Consider the following 22907-nt stretch of genomic DNA (forward strand, 5'->3'; position numbering starts at 1 on the left):
TTCCTTCCACACAGTGCATTTGTTCTGCATATGGCATCGTAACATTAATGTTATAAATTTATGGAAGACTGTACTGTAGCCTTAGAGCTACAGACGCTTCATACTTCCCTTTAGCAGCTTAGTAAAATGCAATAAAAACTGTCTGTACAAAATTTATAATAATGGATGTCAAAGCCTACGTGCCCTCACGGGGTCCCTCTTTCAAGTTAATTCTTGGCTTAGGTCAAATATATCAGTCTGTGTAAGACTCCAGAAGACACACCAGTAGTTTAATACGTCAGATACCAGCTTTGTCACTATAGAAAGGAGTGACATGGAACATGTAACAGTGAGTGCAAACACGGACAGGCTTCATCTGACCATAACGAGGTAATGGAGCAGAGTGAGAGGAGCAGCGGGAACAGAAGATCTGAAAAACAAAAGGGAGATTTCACTTTAGTTCCTTTGAAGAACTGGATGGGAAAAAGTTGATTTCAAGAGAGGGGAGAGAAGATCGTATGCTGGGCTTTTGTGTATCAGCAACGCCATCCTCCTCAGCACAGCAAGTGAAAGCCCTCCGCAGGCAATTCACAGCCCGATAACCAATTAATCTGACTGTGCTTAGCCTCTCTGACCCGGTGCCCGAGCACTGACATTAGCCAAGGCAGGCCTGTATCTCTGCAGGTCACAAGGGAAGGCAGTTCCACCGCAGATGAAAAGCAGCATCTCTCTCCATCGGTTTTAAAGAAAGGCTAGAGGAATATTTGTGAATATCTCCGACATTCCTACTCCTGCACGTCCACTACAAAGTTAACAAAACCAGCTTCTCTTCCCTCTTGCTTTTTAACTTGTACACCAGCAAGCAAGCGAAACAGGATTGCAGATTTCTGTCTTCCTGAGGCACATGACTGCTTTTTTCTCCCTCGCTCCCTCTTCCTCCCCCACAAACTTGCAAAGCAGCAGCCCTACACACTGCAGTCCTCCTGCAAAGGTTTAGAAAAAAAAGCAAAGGGACACACCGTCCCTGCAGCTGAGCATCACCCCTCACAGTGCAGGCTGCCGCGGCTCATTCAAACTCAGAGCAGTAGTCCAGTGACTCTGGATTTGGGGTGTTTGTTCCAGGATCTCGACAGGGAGTTCTGCTTTTTAGAAGACAAATCCTTATTGCTGTGTAACAGCCAAACCTCCCCCCTCCCCCCATGACTTTCTGAACTTCAGCTGAGCAGTTGACAGCCAAGACGTACAAAAACACTTGTGACTTGAAAACCCTGGCTAAGCACACACATTTTGCTCTGCATCTGCGCTTCTGTGGTACACATACATTTGCTGTTCTCTTTGGCGGATAGTTTCTCGCATGTTTGACTGAGTCATTACCTTGCCACAGCTCCGACAGTGGTGTTTCCTGCGAATGACTGTGAAAGGAGCCTTGCACGCAGTGCAGTAGCTGCAGACTTCATCTGGAACCCAGTCAGGAGGATCTGTCAGAAACACAGCAACAAAAGGGAACATAAATCAAAAGGGAATAAAAACAAACACGCAATTACCAGGTCCTCAAGGGAGTAGGGAGAATAAAATATAACAGCAGCTGCTTTCATCTGAGTTTCTCAAGGTGCTTTGCAAACAGGCAGCCGGGTGAGTTCAGGATGCCCAAGAGGGCTCAGCCCCCCCCTTCCCTGCCAGGCGCCCACCTTTGGGCAGAGCACAGCAGGCACTGAAACAGCACACGGCAGCTCTGCACTCAAAATGAAATATATCCTATTCAAGTGAAGGTGGCAGGGAAAAGGAGATAAGCAAAATAAAGTATGAAGACAAGAGACTACTAAAGCAGAGCTGGAACACAGGTGTTTTTGTCAATGCAACCAGCCATCAAAACAAGCTTAGAGCTGAGATCATTCCAAGCCTCTTCAGCCCTCCCTACAGAAAGGCTGACTGCTTTTCTGCAATGAGGCAAGCAACTCTACAGATAATAAACTCAGAGCCAGATTACTGTCTGCTAAGCTATTAGGACTCTTACTGGAAGTCACCAGTAACTACAACAAAACCACAAAATCAAGTGTACGAGACTTAGCTGAGAAAGAATTCGACCGTTATGCCTAACAGCATGTTTCAGTTGTTTATTTCTCCTGTGAGCTCTCTAACTTCTCATAAAAGCCAAGCAAGGAAATGATTCGGTTTTGGCAAAGCAGAAGGTATTAGGCTCACTTCTGTTGGGCTGCTTCTGCTAGCGACAGGCTGACACGAGCCTCAGAAAGTCTAAAATTACAAGTGTAGAAGTGATATAGCTGATTGCTTAATTAAGTTTTTAAAAATCTAATTAAGGGCAAAGCAAGTTCTATCCAGAAGGAATCCATGGACACAGTGAACATGAACTGCTGATGTTATTTACCCAAGTTCTCTGTATCCAGCTTCTCTCCAAGTATTATTTACAGTATGCAACCCATACAATTGCCGATTTAAAAGCCTGACAAGCGAGATCCCTGCCTCAAGGAGCGTATTATCAAACAACAAAATATACGGTGCAGTTAATGCAGAGGTCAAGAGGGCCACAGCTACAGGCAGAAAGATAATTAAATGAAAAATCCACAGTATTCTTCAAACATAACCGTGACTGGTTTTCATGTGTTTGTCACATTGCAACATTTGTCAAATTAAAAATAAAAAGGATAGAGCATTCCATGCAGAAAACGTTCCAAAAGCAAATTAATAAAAACTAAGAGAACTTCAAATCTTGACTCAGCTTTTATAGGCTCCTCTATACTATTTTGGAAGTTAAACTAGCTTAAGGAAGAAATCTTTCATTTAATGAACAAACCGGTCTGATAAAGGTCAACTATAGCGACAGCGACCAAAACCAAAGTCTGTGCAGAGATATGACTGATGTGGTGAGAAAGAGGAGATTGCGCATAGCAGCCTTCACTGGGACAGTTCACCAGAAAATGGTTTTTGGGGACACAAGGCTACAAAATTCTACTTCAAAAGCGGGCTTTCCTACGGCAGCAGGGAGATGCAGGACTGCCAGCTTATGCCAAAGCATTAATAGCAATGAAACCAAGGGATTTTCCTTTCCAATTCTTTTCCTTCTCTGCAACCTGCCTAGCTACTTCATGTAACTTGCCCAGTGAAAATTACTCCTACTGCAATGTTGATTTTGAAAACTTTGTGTCACTTACACAGGAGAGAGGTTCCTTGGGTTATCACATACATTCCAAACAAAATAAACCGAGCCAATAATGATATTCCTGTTTAAAACTTGCCATTAGACCACATAGCCTTTATTATGTTTTCAGGCATTTAACCATCGCATTGATTCTCATTAATTTTAAAGATCACAAAATTCAGGAAGTTATTCAAACTCTGGGCCACCAGGTTTCCCTCCCCAGCGACCACAGAGCTGGTGGAAGCAGGTTTGGTTAGATGTCTACTTCACTACTGATGCTTTGTCAACTGCACTATAATGTGGGCTACCATGTTCAGCTCATTACTGATTTTAATATTCACAGAAGAGTCACAAAAACACAAACTCTTTTTGTACAAACTGCAGCATGCCAATATGAACTACAACTTTGGCCGCAGCTAGTACCATAATCACTCCTTCCCTTAGATCATGACTACTCCAGGCACATTACAAGTTAACGCAACCCCACCACAAAGACTCTGGAGCTCATCGGCAGAAAGAAGCTTTTCTTATGAGGTGTTTACCATTTGGGTTTTGTTTGTTTGTTTCTGTTGTTGCCCTTGAAGTGCAATGTTGAAAAAGTTATTTTTGATTGACCTTGTATGGATTTAATTGTCTCCAGTGCTAAATAAAAAGAAAAACTGCAAAAAACCCCCATGAGAAACAGCAAATTTATTTTGATTAATAACAACCTTATAAGCTCATAATAGTCATAGAATTACTTGGCTGCCAGATGAATTCATCTGCAAACTTTGTTTTTAGAATTGCATGAAAAAATAAATCACATCTTAGTGGTATTCAACATATAGAAAAAGTACAACCCCCTCTACAGAATGTTCTCCCGCATTAGATGGGCTCTCTTTACCTCCATGTTGGTGTCACATCAGCTGATGCACTAAATTAACACATCAGCAGAGTGAGCTAAAGGGCACATTTCCCCCCTAGACGGTGACTCAACAACAGTAATGCCCTTCAAGAGGGCTACGCGACCAGCCCCATGCGTGGCCCATCACTTCTGGATGGCAGTGCCCTCCTAACCTCCCAACGGCTCACGCCGAGCTCAGCTGCACTGCAGCACACTCCCAAATAGTAACACTTAGTTATGTCACGGCAGCTTTGAACATTCAAAATGCTGTACAAACACATTAATTGCTTTAATCCACATCACTCGGCTACCATCAGTAGGTCTGTGTGGGGAGAAATCAGGACAGAAATGTCTTGCCCAAAAATCATGCAGCGGTGCAGTCCTGAAATAACATTAGAAATAAGAAACTTCGGGCCATTAGCACTATGCCTTTGCTTCCAGTTGTGACTGAAAAAAAAAAAAAAAAAAAAAAAAAATCCTTACACAGAGGCTTCATTTTAAGAGTATGCACTTGCTGAGAAATTAAACAGTCCTGCATTGAAGCCGAGTGCTCACCCTCTCAGGAAGCTCTGAATGCCCTGGTCTCTCTGAGCCCGTGCAAACCCCAGGGGCAATGGGATCACAACACCCTTTGGTCCCCTTCATACGCCTCATCTTGCTCAACCTTGGGAGCAGCCTTTCTGACTTACATGTATGAACGATTGAGTCATCAGGCTTTTTATAGAACAGGTTTTTGAAATAGTCTCTGAAGAGCAGTCTCATGAGGGGATAAAGCTTCAATCTGAGGAGCAGAACGAGTTATACAAATTAAAGCCCTAGCATTAGCCTGAAGATGTGCTGGAAGCAGAGCAGCAGCACCCCTAGGCTTTTTATGTGTAGTCCTTCTCCAGGCTATGCTGCTCCATTAGCTCTGCACGCAGCAGCAAAAGGAAACATCCAGTCTCTAAAGCGCTATCTGCCTGTGCTTTGGGGATTTGTACAAGGACTGGAGGGAAAACCTTGTTCGTGGGCTAATTGGCCCACTGCTTTATCATGCAAGGAGAGTTAAGAGAAGTCTGTTGAGAAATGGATGAAGACCACAGCACAAACATCAAAGAGGAGGAGGAAGGGAGGGAAGGGATTAACGAGACATAAAAACTACAGAAATAAATTTTAGAAGAAAACATTAAAAGCATGTACAGAAAAAAAAAGCAGAGCAAGGAAGAAAAACAAGTATTTAAATGAGTAAGAAACAAGTTTAGAGAAAGGAAAAGGCACAAGATAAAATTAAATACTGTGAAGACTAAAAAAGACATTTAAAAAGGAGAAACAGTATTCCCGACTCATAACTATTAAAAAAATCTTGCATTACAATTTCCCATAAATCATGAAATTTTAGTCTTTTTTTTTTTATGCTGTAGCTTTTAGAATTCACCTTTACGTGTCTCTGGAACTTCATTAGCTAAAAAAGTTTTCTGTTCTATAAAAGTTAAAAATCTCACATAAATCCAAGGTGCCAGAGCTTTCAGAAAACCACAATCAACATAAAAATCATAGGCACAGTAAACACTATCAAAAAGCACATGCAAATTAATTTTGCTTAAGTATGTGCAATAGATCTACTGCAGTCCCATCTAATCTTACAAAACCAAGGAGAACATCTCTGTGTCCCAGAATACAAGGAGAAGAGAGCCTGGTCCCAGATCCATCAAGCAACATTAGACCAGAAAGTTCATTGAATGGTGCTGAGACACCAGAGACTGGGTCGGGGGTTGGTGGAGGGAAATAATCCCAAGAGTTGGAGCTTGCAGAAGGCCTAACTTAGAATATCTATACTCTGGTCGAAAACAAATCGGAAAACACGCACCCACAACTCCCCGTTGAACAGCAGCTACTAAACCCTAAGCTTGTGGTGGCATTTCCATTATGGCCAGACAATTCAGAGAAAAGATCCTTTTTGCATCTTTTGTTTTTCTCAAATATTCCTAATGCAGAACTCAATCTGAAAGCTCCCCCTGCATCAATGTGTATGAGATCTTAGAGCACATCATGCATAACCCTGATTATACTTTTACCAAACTAACCTTAAGAGGGGTGTTCCTACAGCAGCCTGGGGAACTTGCATCGCTGCAGCCGTCAAAATGCATTAGCCTCAAAGCTGCAAAAAAGGTCAGATGGGCTTGCTGTAGCTCTTCTCATGAAAGCAGGAAATTGTAAGTTCTCACAGTTGTAAGTACGGAAAGTAGAGAACCAAGGTGACATTACTTTACCCCTCACTTCAACTATCACAGTAAGATCAACCTTTTTGTCCCTTATCACATGATTTTCCACATGTCATTCTGGAGCATCTCTGACTTTTATGTAAGATTCCTAGGAGGCAGTTGTACCAAGGTAATCCTTATCCTGGCTCAGTAGATTTAGTGTTGATTACAGATGGCTTGAAATTTTTCAATAAAAATAAATTTTCTGCTTCAACAATATTTGATGAAAATTATAAAGGCGAGGGAGAAAACAGAGGTGCAGAATTGTTAACTTCAAGGACAGCTCTTGTCAAACAGCTTTCTTAGAATGGACTTTCTGTGCAAATCTGCAAAGCTTTCACCAAAGCATGGAGCTTTACAGACTTGGGCTCAAGCCTCTGCTCTGCTTGATTCAATGTGACCTTGAATGATGATGTCCTGTGTCTATTCTGTGCAAGCACACAATCAGCAACTCATTCTTTGGGCAAAGTAATTATTTACGTAAAACGGAACAACTCTGATAGAAAACAGTGACTTCCACTGGGATACGGTTCAAATCTTTAAATCAGATGGGCCAGAGACTTGGATCTTCCATATAACCATTACTAGGAGTCTTTCTCTGTAAGACCTACCAACCATTATAAACTAGGAGCAAGTTGATAATGTAGATCCACATACCAGAAGAAAACTCAATATGTGTATTTTTAGAAAAAAAATCTCAAACCTAATCAAAATCCCAGTTATGTCATTGTGGACACAAATAAACCTGTGCTTTACAGTATGTTTTCTCCTCCTGCAATGAAGTCTCAACAAGTTCCACAGAGTGCTGACAAGAGAGGGATAGGCTTTCAAAAGGTAAAAGGCTCTGAGAAAGTTCTTAAAACATAAGTTAGATCACATTATTGCAATACAACTTAAAAACTGTACACAATCCTGTAATTTTACATGCATGATTAAATATGTTCAGTTGATTATAAAACACTGCCGCGTTATGGAAAACTTGATGCTAGATTCTTCTCTCACACAGTGTAAGCAGAGCTGCTGACTAAGGAAAAAGTAAAATGTTACATGGACAGAATATGTTTGGTCACTGAACTGTGCAACAATTTAATGTCTATCATTTAGAAAGTGTTGCTGGTCATCATTATAAATAATAGAGTAGCCATAGGCGTGTAGAGGACAAAAGAAAAACTGAAACATTCAGCTAGGGTTGACAGCTAATTCTAGACTCAGGGTGATTAGATTCTGTACATACAGTAGCATGGGTGGGTTCTTCTTGACCTTGTGACTTCTTACTGCAACAAGAGCTCGAGCTTTGGGACCATAAATTACTGAATTGTACTTGTGCTGCTGGTTGGAGAGCAATGAGGACTTGTGACTAGACAAAAGTGGGTGGGCTGGAATATTACGAGATGGAAAGGGATCAAGGAGAAATAGTGTGCTGTTGTACAGCAAACAGATGCTAACGCCATTTGGCACAAACAGTTATTTGTACTGGCTGCCACAGCAAATCCATTATGGCTGGAGTTATAACTAGGTGGCAGAAAGCAAGGCGGTTCTGTATGGATGCTAGAGTAATAAGGAGTGAAAATGAACGTATGGTTGCAGAGAGCTGAGATGCTACAGCAAATATTTTCATGGAGCACCAACAGCTTTCATAATGCTTTCTGTTTTTCCTTGACAAAAATCTTCTGATTTTTAGGTGTTTCACACTTATTCCTAGACAAGAAGTGGAACTCACTCTCTTAGCTAGCCTGTAAACTTCATGACATTGACAATTAAAAATATTCACCTTCTCTCAATTACAATGGATCAGTCTTCCTGAGTAATATATTACCCCAAAAAACACGTATGGTCAAAATTCAGATTTGCCAAAGTTCACTATTAAAATCATCAAGCTCACAAGGATAAACATAATGCTCCCAAATATGGTGAGCAGGGACTTACGCCTGGTCACATTTACAGACTGATAAAGAAGTGAATACACACAGATCCTTAAGACCAAAAAAAGAAGTTACTCTCTGTGTATGTATATACGTGTATATATGGGAAACTGTTGGCTAATACAAAACAAGCTTTATGTTGGGGCTAGAAACAAGATACCAGATCCATAAATGGCAGAAAGATATCAAACTTCTACTTCCCTGATGTTTGTTTTTGTAAAGCTATAATACATATTAAGAATGACTCAGCCCTGTCCCAGCAGGGATACATTTATACAAGGTTAACTATGACTAAATGTCTTACTTTTTCAAATATGAAGGTTTGCTTTAGTTTGTGTGTGACCCACGTTGCCCACTCTCAGTCCCATGCAAACTTCTTGGGTCAGTTTATTATCCAACAGTGGTTTGTCCCAAACTGGAGCTCAGGAACTTCCCAAATAACCTTCTCCTGTACCGCCTGGTAGCTCAGCACCACAAAAGGTCCCAAGACACAGGGCCCTTCTGCTGTTATTGCAATTCAGAGCAAGCACCACCGGTAGCAGAGAGGCCAACCTGGGTTTTCTCTGAGCAGCTGCCACTACAATTTGCAGAGTTGTGTCTCCGATGGCCATCTTTTCCATCATACAAACAGGGTATGAAATTTTACTATATTTAAAACTCATTTATGGAATATTGTGTAAATTCTTACATTCTAAGAAAATATAAGTGTATTTGGTTTACATTCTCTCCCTATAAAAATATAGTGCTTTTTATACTCTACGGAATATAAATACATATGCTTCCTCAATAAAAAAGTCCTAGAGCATTAGGACAGCATATACACCATAGGCTCACCCGTACTTTCGAAAACGTTTTTGTTTTGGAATGCAAATTAATCTGTAGCTTATTGTATTTCAACCTTCAGAAAACCACAGGATTTAACTCTTACACCCTTGCCAATGTCAGTTGGCTCATAATAAACATTCATATTTATTTTATGACCCAGACCAGCCAGCGGGCTTTATATACAGTAAGAAGGAGAAATTTGACAAAAACAAGTGATTTATCTTCATAATCTGAGTAGAGGCTGGAACCTTCAGCAGATTCTTAAAACTATTAATTTATTTGTTCTTGCCTTTTTTTTTTATTACCGTTTATTTGATGCAATCTTAAACATTTGGTACTTTCGGTAAGAGGGATTTATTTGATAATTGGAAAAAGCTTTCCTGGCAGGTAGCTTGCTGAACTTTCGCAATTTGATACATGCTCATGTTCTGCCACAATGGCAGAAGGGAGGAGCTACTGATGTGCTCATTTGCTTTAAACTGTTTTCACTTTCAGTTGAAATAATTAAGAGTGACCTGAAGTGTAGAAATGATGTAAAAAAAAAAGGATATAATTAATTTTGGTGCAACACTGTCAGATTGGTGCAATGCTCTCAGACTTTGAGTTGAATCCATTTACAGTGATAACTGCGGTGTACTCCTTTTGGTGGCCTGGAGGACAAACCCATCAGGCTTGCTGCAAGAAATAGGGCACAATATTCATGCAGCAAAGGTTGCCTTAACCACCAGACATCTTGACCAGCACCCAAACATCACACAGCACAAAGTCAGGGGCTGTTGCTTCCACAGTGGCCACAAATGAGGTAGGTGGGGAAATGTTATAAGGGGGAAAAGGCACATGGCTGCTGAGGTTAAAATACTACTGTGAGTTTATGACTCATGCTGGATGCCTTAGGATAGCAAAAACACGTATCCCATTAGCTATCACTGCATACCTCAGTAAAAAAAAAGCCTGTACAGTGTTAACAGGAATGACAACTTGTGACCTGAAGGGACAGAGGCCTGGAATGTGCCGGAGGGGACAGAATAGGAATTTCTACAGTTCCCACAAATTCAACAAATTGACCTGCTTCAGACACCCCTTTTTTGTAGACCTTTTGTGGTTTGTTCTGGTTTGGAAGGTGGAGCTAACCTCCCCGCTCTCCAGCACTCTCTATATGTCATACAGAAAATTCCTCTGCCCATCAGCAAATCTGAAAGCTAAGCAACAGTAGACTACACCAGTTAGTTTACATAGTCAGAGGAGCTGTACTGATTTGTACAAGTAGGTATTTACAGCATAACCACTTACACACAGGCCAAGTAAGACTCCCAGAGAAAGTCTGCAAGGAGATCGATTCAGACATGCCCAAGCCTTCCCAGTGAGCAAGCGTGGGTGTCAAAAGCAGAGTACCTGCAGGAGCGTTGACTAACTGGTTCTGTTTAGAGGATGTGTTAGCATGCGAAAACATTGTGCCAAGCCAGAGATGATCATTCTGGCACCCAAGTCTACTTACTCAAAAGGGACTGGGTTATCCCACAATGCTCTGCTTTCTGTCACACAGGCATACATGAAACACCTACTATTTCAGAACTAAAGTGCAGGCAGGAGGCTTTTTTTGCAGTAGTTATCTGCATGAGCTATTAATACTACAGGTTGGGTTTTACTATTTGCTTAGGGCAGGGACGTAACTGATTCACACTGCCTGGGTGCTGCAGGGGCACTTGAAACAGCAAAGATCCCCCCCTTACTGCACTCCTACACTGCCAGACTGCTGTACTCTATTTCAATAAATAACATCCCAAGCCATAGGCTGCACTTCTCCAAGCATAAAACCTTCCCCCTGCCAATACAAGATGCCATGAAAAGCTGAAGAACCTTAAAAGCTGAAGAGCGTGTCAGGGAAGGGAAGTGACTTTGCCGTGACAAAATGTACATCCACTGTGAGAAAGTTATTCAGCATCCTGCAGTTCAGAATAACTTGCTTTTAAGTTCTGTAAGTCAAATTCACTGACAGCATCAGGCATCGATTCAAAACAAAAGAATATGAACTGAAAGGGTAGAGAATGAATAATCTCTTGCATTCTTTTCCAATACAGCCTATGCATGGTAAGGATTTTGCTTAAAGATTTGTTCTTTACTGCACCTTCTGTGACATTCTGAATCATGGCCCAATAGAAAAATCAATTAAAATGACTACTGAATAGTTCTTTATCTGCCACCAAATCATCTTCCTCCAGAACAGATAATATTTCCACAGTGCATTATACATGAATTAGCCCTGCTGTTCTAAATAAATAGATTAAGATTCAAGATCCTTTAGCCTGCAGCTTCAGAAAAAGGGCGAGCAAGCAAACCATGGGTTTTATATAAGCAGAAAATAACCTATAAATATGTAGCATTACTCTAAACCCGAATCTTTAAGAGTTTTTTTTTTTTTCTTTCCCCATGATTTCTGATGTTTATTACAAATGACGTGAACGAACATTTCTTTTCTGATGGTCACCCCCCTCTGCATACAAGCAGAGAGACATACACTGCTTATCACTCAGTTCTCAGTCATCCTGCATTCAAAGCCTCTCACTGGAAGAACAGTAGTGTATGTGGACAAACAGACAACAAAAGATCAAAGTTCTAAAGCACAAGGAAATTACTGCACACAATTTCTGGGAAGCTTAGATACACTTTCACAGTTGACAGTTGTCTTATTTCTCACTTGACCACAGAGATGTGACCACTACAATAACTGGGCTCCTGGTGAGCTGAAACCACCACTCAGCCCTGAAGATCAAAGCTGATTGCTTTCTTGTTTGCTCCATCTCATACATCTACTTTCTCTTTTCTTATTCTTTCACTGCAAGTGCTCTGATATCTTTTAATCCATTTTCTACACAATGTTTATCATACATGGGCTATAGTCCATAACTGACTCCTAAGCACTCCCACAGCACCTCAGATTTAAAAACAAAACAAAACCCCAAAACTTTTGAGCTCTCAGAATACTTGAATCCCGACCAAAACTTTGAGACATACATATACACTTTTCTTCATTTTTACCATGTATTCAGTGAGATTCAAGTAACCTCAGCAGACTTACCTAAACCCAACTTTTCCTTTGAAGTAATATGGTGAAGAACATGAAAATAACAACCAAAACATTTTGATCAAAGCAAAAGTGAAGGAAATAGGAAAGGTACTTGTACCATGTGGAAAAAATATCACCTCCACACATAGCAAACGATATAAAAGATCTATTTAGATTTGGTTGAGAAGACCTTACTTAGGGCTTTACATCTTACACAGCCCTCAAACTCATCACATGTAATATCACAGGCTATATTAAAGCCTTTACTGTACAGAACCTTTCTCTACTGATACAAAGGAATTCATACTGGATATGACAATTTGTAGATCAGAGTTTCATGAAGCTGTTAGAAATCTGAAAGAAATATGCTCATCTAACTTTGTCTCTAAATCTTTAAAAGAGTTTTCTTTTCATTTTAATTATTTAATACATCAGTGTTGTCTTATTCTACTTCTCAGAAAAAAAGAAAGTACCTTCAAAGTCCCCATCTCTGGCTTTTGCCGCAAGTTCTGAGGATGATATACTTTCTTGACATAAAGCACAGTCTTCCAGTGCTGCATTCCTTAAACCCGGATTAACTGTAAGAGATCAAAAAGTACTGAAATTCATATTTTTCCAGTTTGCACATAGAACACGTGTTAGGACTTCTGGGATTAGATTACAATAGCATCTATATGTGCCACCTTCTTGCTTTTTCTTTACTCTGAAACAAACAGGGATTTAAAAGTCTCGTCTATTATTCTTTGGAATGACAACAGAAATGAAAAATGCTGTTATTACAGGACATACAGTCCTCTTACTTGTTGCAGTTTAGCTGCATCCTGTTTTATTACCCAGTTCTTAACTTATAATCTACTTTTTTGTAAAGAATCTAAGAACAACCAGAGATTCCCTAGGTGAATCACACACATCAAATCACGTATATCAAAGAGAAACTTCATCCCAGAAGTCCATGACTTTTATTCACTCATTTTGTTTACACTTGGCAAAACCTTTTTTTGTCATAGTTCATCCATTAGAGATTATGTACAAGTACTTTTGATTAATATATTTCCTAGTGATAGTTCTTTACAGCTCCAGTTTCTTTACTACTCTTATTTGAATATTCAGGAGCTCTTTGATCCTGTCTTTAGCAATTCTATCCAACCCCTTTTTTTCTTGTCAATGAAAAAAAACAGTCTCTTTTCACATCATGACATCCTGCCACCATAAAAATGTTGTGGAAGTTTCAACCACAGGTAGAGGACTATAACGCATGTTGCGCATTATCCCACCACAGAGTTGAGTTGGATTAGAGGCTTTTCTACTAAATTTAACCAACTTTAAACTTAGTGTTTCCTATAAAATCCTCAGTGCTTTTAAACAAAACTGTGAGAAAGGGAAAGTTGAAGTTTTCAATCATATGGAAATGGAGGGGGGGGGGGGGCTCCAATAACCTTCAGATGCTGATAGCTCTAATCATAACAAAGGACAATGGTAATTGCAGTCTTGCTGGGATGACATGGTTATTTTTAGATAAGTTAGCAGACTTGCCTCTTTGAAAAAGAAATAATCAAAATGGTAACAGAACAAAATTCTTCCATTGGCTCATGATCTACTTCTGGTTCCATTATCTCCATTATCTAGAATTCAAAAGTGGATATTTTTCTATTGTGAAGCCAAATTCAGCATTCTGCAGTTTCTACAAGACAGGCCAGATTTCAGCATCTTGCTGAGCATTCTCATCTTAGTCTGCTCTTTTCACATAGCTACTTAAACTTCAGAATCAACACACATCTTGGTAAATTAAAATGCGTCCACTGTGAAACAATACCAGGGGATCTGTGTTTGTATCCAAACCCTGCATACATTATGTTGTGACTATATAGCCTATAAGCATTGTTCTGTTATACATAGAAATATGGAAACAAGCAGATGCGCTCTGAAGGCTTTAACTCTTCCGACATTTGCCTCAAGACATACTCCTGTGTACCTGTACTTCCAGTGACTTCAACCTGTTTACAGTCTGTTTCCATTACTTTTTTTAAACATAGGTCATATCACTGTACCGTGAGCCCTGTCAAAAAGTTAAGGAAATGTTAAGGAAATCGTTGTCAAATAGTTCATGGATCCCTATGGGGCTACCAGCAGAAATTCATTATTGAAAACAAATGTTTAAATCTCTTTACCTTTCTTTTGCTTTTCCTTGTCTTCTGTTTCAGGTTTGGTCGCCATAACTTCAAACAAGGTCTTTAAGATACTTCTCAGATCACTAGCATAGTTCGTTTGCAGCTGGTCAGCAACACCTAGGAATTTGAGAAAACAGGTAAACCATTACTAGACTATTACACCACCCCTTAAAAAAAAGTATTTAAATTTGTCTGTTGCTACCAGTAATGGCCTCATTTATTTTTGAGGGGATCACTTGCTTGCGTTAGGAATAAAAACTGAACATTTAAACCAATTTTCCATAATGGCCAAGTTACATTACCGCTACCTGCGGTTTGATACATGTCTTCTGTGTCCTTTGGCAGAAAACACTTGAGAGATTCCTTTTGCATCAAAATACAACTGCTGCATCCAATTTCTTCCCTTGAAGACACAGGGCATCACCAAGAAAAAGGAACCACTTTTAAGTCAAACCTGTTGTATGCCCAAACTCTTCATCACTACAAGTCTAAGATGTCAGTACCTCTGATTCTGTAAGTTGGTCTCCATCAGGTAACAGGTCTTTTTAGACCAGGCAGCAACTTAGGCCCCAAAATAGTCTTCCTGCGACTTTTACCATAAATTTATGTGCACAACAAATAAAAAAGGATGAACAGTTTTTACATTCAGAACAAAAGGATACTCTCATACCTGAGATACAGACAAAAAGGCGGTGAATAAGGTCATTACTGCCATGAAATCTCGATCTGATCTTTTCTCGGGTGGCAATTTTAGCAGCCTGCAATGCGAGCTGGATTTCTTCCTGATCAATGTCATCAGATGAACAAGAACTCGTCATTAAACTACTGTCAGTGAAAAAAAAAGGGTAAAGAAAAGTAATGTAAATCTCCACTCAGTTGCTGAGGATGTTCAGCAAATCCTAAAGGATTTAGGACTCAGGCAAGACTCTACAGCAAACAGGAACTAATTGCTGTAAATTCTTATTGAAGTTATTCAACACGCAATCAATCACCATCATGTTTGATTTTCACTCTGTGGCATAGCTGCAAAAAACTTAAGCAGAAAACCATTTGTCTGTATTTTATTTCATTTTCTTTAGCTATTACGAAGGGCTGTGCCATTTTTCACATTAACTTCTTCTAAAAGCTCAGGTCTGAGACCGTTAAGTCCACCAAAAAATCAAAAGGGGAATATCAACCTAAAAATTAGAAGGTCAGTTCTGAAGTCAACTTAGAATTTTATCAATGTGGAAGTTAATTTGAAAAAAAGGATTTCCAAATTATGTTGGACTTGATCTTAAAAGTCCCTTCCAACCTAGACGATTCTATGATTCTGTTGCCTTAAAACAGTGAAAATAGAATCTAAGCATAATCTTACAAAAAAAAGGAAGGGTGATAAAATATAATTTACACAGTAGAGAGGTAGATTAGTCCCCTTATATATCTAACTGTTGAAATTGCTGAAGTGTCAAACTATTGTAGCAGAATTGGCTTATCAGCTGCAAAGAGATTAAAATATGTCACCAAATGTCTACTAGAGATGCAAATTTCCTCTTAAAAACCAGATGCACAGTTGCCAGCCATTTCCACCCCCCCCATTTACGGAGAGGAAGCCTGAAACAACCTTAGACCACAGGCAAGTTTTGGTGGGAATCCAGCTTCTTCAAATATCAGGAATTACCTGTTTTGTAAATCAAGATATTAAAAAAAAAAAAAAAAAAAAGAGGTACTTAGGGAAAAAGTAGCACTTTGCCAATGGAAAAACCCTTAACTGGGAGTAGAGCACAGGATGTAATTACAGAGAAGTCCCAAGGATTCACTGTGTTGACCGAAGGAGACATGCCTTCTTACTCTACTACATTCAGAGACAGAGGAACACCAAACTGTTCCCCCCCCATATTAGAAAGGAATTAATCTCACCAATGACTACAAAAAACTAGAATATTTTACTTATAAGCATATTTTGGCTGTCCAGAACTCCAGCACTCTCTACTACACAGACAGCTACTATGATAAAGAAAAAGTTACTGACTGCATAAATAGCATGCATAATGAAGGAAGTACTTTCTGACACATTCCAAGTTCAATCTGCTTTTATTAGGTGCTGAAACATTCATCCCACCCCTATGGCAGAACACATGAACAGTTATTGCAAGATAAGACACATAGATAACATTTATAATTATTTGTAACAAAATTTTATGGGATATAGTTTTGAAAGTCTACCTGTAGCCTATACAGATAATCCTTTAAAATTTAAAAATTATTTTATCAGGCCATACAATCTTAAAAGCCCCAGTAAAAACAGAACTGAAAATAAACACTGGAGATTAGTTATTGATAGAAATAACAATGGAAAACGCGTAGCATGAGTACCTTACCTGGCTTCCCATTCTTTTAAAGACAGAGTAAAGAGAAGGCTTGCAAAAGACTCTTTTTGTTCATGTTATCTATTGCTACGAACAAAAGCAAATTCTTGTAAATAGATGTTAGTTCTGTTTACAGTTCCCTCAGCATCACAACTGACTACATTTATTAAAAACACTGAGAGCCAAGTGAGATTTGTGTCTCTGAATTTTTCCTTCGCTTTTCCATAGGGGATAAAATATATATATTCTAATAGCAAGCCTGTCAGTGTGGAAAGGTCTGTGTTCAAGACAATGAAAAGGTCATGTGAGAACGTGGCTTATGAAGGAGTAAACTGAAAGGTAGTAAGAGCCAGGAAGCGATCCCTGATTCACAATGGTATGTGGTAGATGATTGCTTATTTGCACAAACGCTAATATATACAGATAAAGGAGTTTGTCTGCCTTGTAACATGGCCAAATAAGGTCTACTCTTTTTTTCTTGTATTTAAAGGAATTGATCTTATAGTGATATACATATTTGCACTATAAGTTGCTCTCCAAGGCAAGCACAGACCTCCTGGCAGAGACAAAACCAGTCTGTGCATGTCATTAAATAATCCCACTACAACAGTCTCTTTCAAACTCCCAATAAACAGAAACCTTAGTGCAGGGGAAAGCAGGAGTGCTGATTCAAGGATGACTCTTCCCTCCAAATTACAGTTGAAGAAATATTTCAAAGTAAGGTGTTAAGTGGGCAGAGCGCTTTTCAAGAATATAAACTACTTAGTCCTTTTCCGTTTTGCAGAAAGGAAGAAAGGCTCATTCCACAATTCTGACCTAGCTCTGACCAATCCTAATATTAATATTTGCCCTTCCAAGTCTCCTTCAGCTGGGAGGAATGCATGCTTCCTAATTCCTCCAAGGAATGTGGTTTGACCTACTTCTGTTTCAGGCTATTCTGGGTTAGGTTTTTTGGTGTGTCATTAAGACTGGTCATGTCCCACCACAAGACTGGCTGGAACTTTTTTGTCCTAAAAATCCATAGCACAGAGCACATACAAATTGCAGCACGTAGGTCAGCATGTATGCATGCTCTCATTTATAACAGTCACATGTAAAGTACAGTATCCATATACAAGAGGTTCAGAAAAGAGGATATTTTGTATTCAGGATTGCTTGTGACATGGCAAAGAGAAAAGTGAATGTTCCAGAGTAATTTAAAACTGGACCTAAGAATCGCTACAGAGTTAGAAACAGTTACTCTACCTTTACCAACAGGAGCAAGTCAGATTTAGACAAAAACCACTCTCCAAGAATGACTAATGACCATCTGTTCTATACTTCAAAATTTATCTTACTGTTAAAAAACACAGCCAGAAAATTAGTATTGTAGAAGCAGTCAGAAATACCGTAAGAACAGAAGCACAAAAATTGTTTTAGATAAACAGCAAAAGAGACGGCTTTTCTTATAACAGGGTATCCCAAACAGCAGTGATTGCATCTATGCAATTATTAAAGATCCACTTGATTATTTTAATTGGTATTATAGAAAACAAACCTGAATTTTGATCTACAGAGTTCATCTTACCTTTTCTCCAAATTATCTTTTCAAACAATTTATTTTTTAAGTTCTATAAGGATTACCATTCCTACTTGGCTTATCTAACAAGCATAATTTGGCTCAAAATTCTCAGCTGATACCAGACGTGTAGGAAGCATTTCATTAATATCAGACTACACTCAGATCTGGAACGTTTCACTGCCGGTATCTGCAGAATCAAGTACCACTGCAGAATATAAATACCCATACTAAGTAGCAAGAGAAGTCCTCACTTTCTCAACCTCTTAGTTGAAGGAAACCCTGCATTAATCAAGGAATTGGGTTAAGAAGAGATAAGACCAAAATAAGCATGGAATTCCCCTTGTGAATTGTTTATCACATAAACAATGCTTATCATGTTTATTTTTCATATTGTAAAAACATTGCAAAGTTAATATGTCTGAGGGCAAATATCAAGAAGTAATACATTATGTAAAAGGTTGATTTCCAACAGTAAACCTGCTTATACATTATAAAGGAACAGTTACCCCCTGGCAGATACAATGAATTAGCTTTTTCTCTAACTTGGCTAGCAATTTAAAAACTCTCCATTTGTCATGTTAGAAGAGTAGCAAGACTTTCAGCACTTTAAAGATGTATCTCTAGAACAGCTGCCTGGTGTCAAAGCTTGATATTAAAATTTAGCCATATATGTACAAGCAAACAAAACCCAATAATGCAATGGTTCACAATATCATCTTTCACCTGTGGAACCAATCTGCTTTACAGCTTTTAAGTTCCAAAGGATACTGTAAGCCAGGTTAAACAGTAGTATCCATACATAATGGAAATCGGGACTGTGGAACAAGATTATGACTGAATTTCAGAAGTGGCCAGTCATTTTAGGTAACCATCTGTGATATCGTAGGCCTTGTGCTGAATTTGTTGGGTGTTGACACTCATCCAAAACCAGTGAAAGCAGCAAGGTCTAAAACAGAACACCCAAAGTAATTTGATTCAAAGTTGGTGCAAATTTAAGTATTTTACATTTCTACTCAAAACCAAGTCAGTAGCAGTAGAAATCTTTGACCACTCACAGACGTTTCCTTCCAAATTTGTCTAGAAGTATTTTGTCCATTAAACCTGAAATCTGCTCTGAAATGAATGCAGAATGTATCAAATTCTCAAAGAATTTCTTATTACTCACAAACAAACCCTCAGAGTATGAGGTATGCATCAAATATACAGCATAAGCAGATAAAAAGGATTTAAAAGTTCACTGTATTGAATATAATGAACACAAATCAAATTATGTTTTCAAAAGAATAACAAAAATGTTTTAAAGTGGTTTGGTTTTATTTGTTTGATTTTAGAAATCTTAGATCAAAAGTGGTCACTATTTGCAAAGGAGTAACCCAAACATATCTGTTCTACTATAAATGATGCAATTACGTCACCAAATTTAATAGGAAAGTAAGATCACCCTCTAAGTCTCTGATTTCAGGCAAGGTCTTTGATTACAATGAATTTTCAGGTACAGATTTAAGAAAATTGTCAGTGGTGCCTTTAATCCAAGAAGGGTCAAATTCCAGTAAGACAAACTCATCCCAATGGAGTTTAAGAGCAAAACACTTTAAAAGTCCTATGAACAGCACTACAAATGTGTACTCAAAAAGTATTAATATGTAATTCACTGACTATCCTTACACCATTTCTGCTATACAAATACCTGTGACATCAGTGATAACTCTTCACTTGCTCCAGAAATCTCCATCAAACTCATCATGCATAGGTAGAAGTAGCATGCAACTATTTGCAGAAAAAGTAGTAACACCTTCCTGCTGTAGTGTGAATTCAAAGACTGTGAATGCACTTACAGTCAATTCAAAATCCATGTATTAAACGGTACTATTCTGATACAGAGGTTTACCCACTTTGTAAAAACAGAGCGATGCATTTTGAGACAAAGTTGCTTTTTAGGAAAATTTCATACGTGCCATATGCAAGCAGGTGTGATACCTTCTACAGTAAAGAAATGTGACAATTTTGCAGGTTTTCAATGATTTCACACATTCCTATTTACACAAAAGGACATTACAACTATAAACCCTGCTGAAAGTTTTTACAAAGGAACAGTAATCCAATTCTTAAGTATCAACTACAGTTTATTAAAAGAATGGTGAGAGACTGGACACAAAATATAAAACAGTGCAGTTCCTTGGACTTGAATGACAGTTTATTTGCACTGGTTGGCCTTAACAAATCTCTCGTGTCCATTACTCAAAATGCTACGCGTTTTGAATAACTAAGATATATATACATGTATAGCTATATCATGTACATGAATTTCCATATATGTTTTGAATATTCTAGTTCTTACAATACTGCTCAAAAAAATATTATCATGAGCTCTTGGCTTTCATTTTTGTTCATACAGAATTTAGCACAATGACCACCTTATGCTCTGTATACAGTATCAGTAACACACTTTTTATCCAGTCTATGATATTTGAGTTTTTTGATCTCCCATCTGAATTTTTTCATACATTAAGTAAATAAAAAAAAAAAAAACAAACCGGCAAGTCTATGTTATTGTCTGCACACCATTTCTAAAACTACTTCAGTAACTGGTACATTCATCCCACTGATACTCGGGTAGGCTGTAGCTGGAACCCCCACCACTAACCTGTCAACCTGTCTTTCCCAAGCTATTAATTTTATACTTCATAAGGCTGTAGACAACTCTGGGTTGTATACATAAGACAAAGGTTGTATACATAAGGAATGACGAGAGGAAAATGACAGGGGTTTGGTAAGAGAACTATGACTACCCGGCAGTAAAAAAAAATTACTACATCCCATGCCACTTTTTGTACTACCTCTGGCATTTCTTTTAAGGTACTCCCACAAGAAACAGCAAGTTAAAACCCTTTGGTTTCTAACATATGCTAGTTTTGATGTGGTTGGAAGGAAAATTGTGAGATTAATGGTTTCTCTTAATTATTTTAAGTGAAGGGGGTGGCTACACACTGAATTTTAGAGTAATTTAAACCAAATCCAGAACATGTATTATTTGAGTAATAGCATAGAGTTATTTAGCTAAGGACTATATTTTAAGGAATGACCCCAGAAGCACATTTAAAGCAGACTAAAAATAAGCTTTAATTCAGAACTTTATTTCTTGACTTTTTAACCCTAATATTTTATTAAGTCAAGAGGGTCTTTAAATGCAATCCCTTAGGTATTTTCTATTTTAAGAGAAAAGGCTAAAGTGGGAAAAAAAAAACACCAACCAAACAACCCAACCCACAAAGTGTTCCCAAGGCTTCAAAACTTTGTCTTGAGAAACACATAACACAACTGCATGCAAATCCCTCTCAGGAACAATCTAGCTAGGCAACACCAGAAGGACTTGAGTTGACTAGACTACAATTATCACATGTATTAGCAATTCCCACCTCCATACATGGTAGGACATGTGCTAAAGCCCCACCTGCTGTCAACCTTTTGAATTCCACAGTAGGGAATTATTTGTCATATACTGTAAGATTTGCAGAAGCCCATTCTTAGCTTTTTTTGCGCCAGGAGAGGTGGGCAATCTGAGGCCAGTTGATTCAAATAAGTAATTTGGCTAATGGGATTAGCCACATGTCCTACGCAACACCTTCAATCAGAAAAACATTCCTGAGCACTGAAGACTACTGAATCTTAAATCAACAGCAACAACTTCTGCCCCACACCCTGGCAGCTTCTGCAGCTGCCCAGCCCCTTGGAAGAACACCTTCTTGAATCCTTCCTCAGCTCTTCAAACCTCAAACTGCAGAGCATTCTCGTTGTACTTACCATGTTGGACTTTTTTTTTTTTTTTTTTTTTTTTTTTTAAAGAGACAGCTGTTGAAGCAGCATCTTTCTAAATACACCCACCATCAGAAACTACGTAGACAACTGGCTTATTCAAACTCAACCAGTCTGGACTTGGTTTTCAGAAGAATGCAAAGATACTGTATTTCAAACAGGAATTAAAATAAACAACATTGCCAGTGTAGGATTTCACAACTTTAACAGTGCTCTCTCCCAAATAGCTTTCTAGGTCATGACAGATAAAACTTCTGTAAGACTACATGTAAACAAATAACTTAAGAGCATTAGAAATCAACAGGGCTGCTTTCCTACCATCAAATTTAATGTCAGGTACTTACAAGGTACTACATTTATTGTTTTTCTTAAAATGTAAGCAAAAAAGGGATAATACCTGCAAGATAAGGATATTATAAGATTCATGAAAAAACTATAACTGAAAATATAAGAAGTTAGAATATTGCTTAGGTTCTACAAAGATTTTCTCAATTCTACCATGAGCTTTTTTTCTAACACTTCCTTGTAATCAAACATGCATTTAAAGTTCTCAAACATTCACTCACACTGCAGAAGGACAAATAATATCAGATTAGAACACAGAAATATTTAAACTTCAAAATTAATCCTGAACTGGAAAAAACTGAAAGTGAAAATCAGAAATAGTATAGCACTTATGAAAAAGTGGAATGTAATATCAGCTCTGGTATCTGATACAGGGATAGAAACACATCAGTACCAGCTTTTACACCTTACCCAAAACTTGACATAGGACAGACAATTTGAATAACTAATGCCACATACAAATAATTCTGAGGGCAGAGAGTCATTTCATATAGCTCTTCAGCAATGTCCTCTGTGATATGCAAGCAACTATTCTGTATGGCACAGTAAAAAAGTAAATGAATTTATCATCCAATTCCAGCAAATACTATATTGAGTTGCAA

At 38.5% G+C, this 22907-nt stretch overlaps 1 protein-coding gene across 2 annotated transcripts in view; it reads right to left on the minus strand.

Moving 5' to 3' along the window:
- Positions 1-277: 277 nt before the first annotated feature.
- The window catches only part of ZFYVE28 (zinc finger FYVE-type containing 28), a gene marked incomplete at both ends in the record, with an annotated part of 170882 nt that continues 148252 nt past the window's right edge, over positions 278-22907 (minus strand). For both annotated transcript variants that reach the window (XM_082482987.1, XM_082482986.1), the window contains 5 exons: positions 278-409; positions 1354-1457; positions 12544-12648; positions 14239-14355; positions 14909-15063. In XM_082482987.1, the coding sequence (XP_082339113.1) occupies positions 278-409; positions 1354-1457; positions 12544-12648; positions 14239-14355; positions 14909-15063 (613 nt within the window). The remainder of the gene's footprint in view (positions 410-1353; positions 1458-12543; positions 12649-14238; positions 14356-14908; positions 15064-22907) is intronic.

Source organism: Vanellus vanellus, assembly GCF_965231255.1.
Source record: "Vanellus vanellus genome assembly, chromosome: 4".
Classification (NCBI taxonomy): Eukaryota; Metazoa; Chordata; class Aves; order Charadriiformes; family Charadriidae; genus Vanellus; species Vanellus vanellus.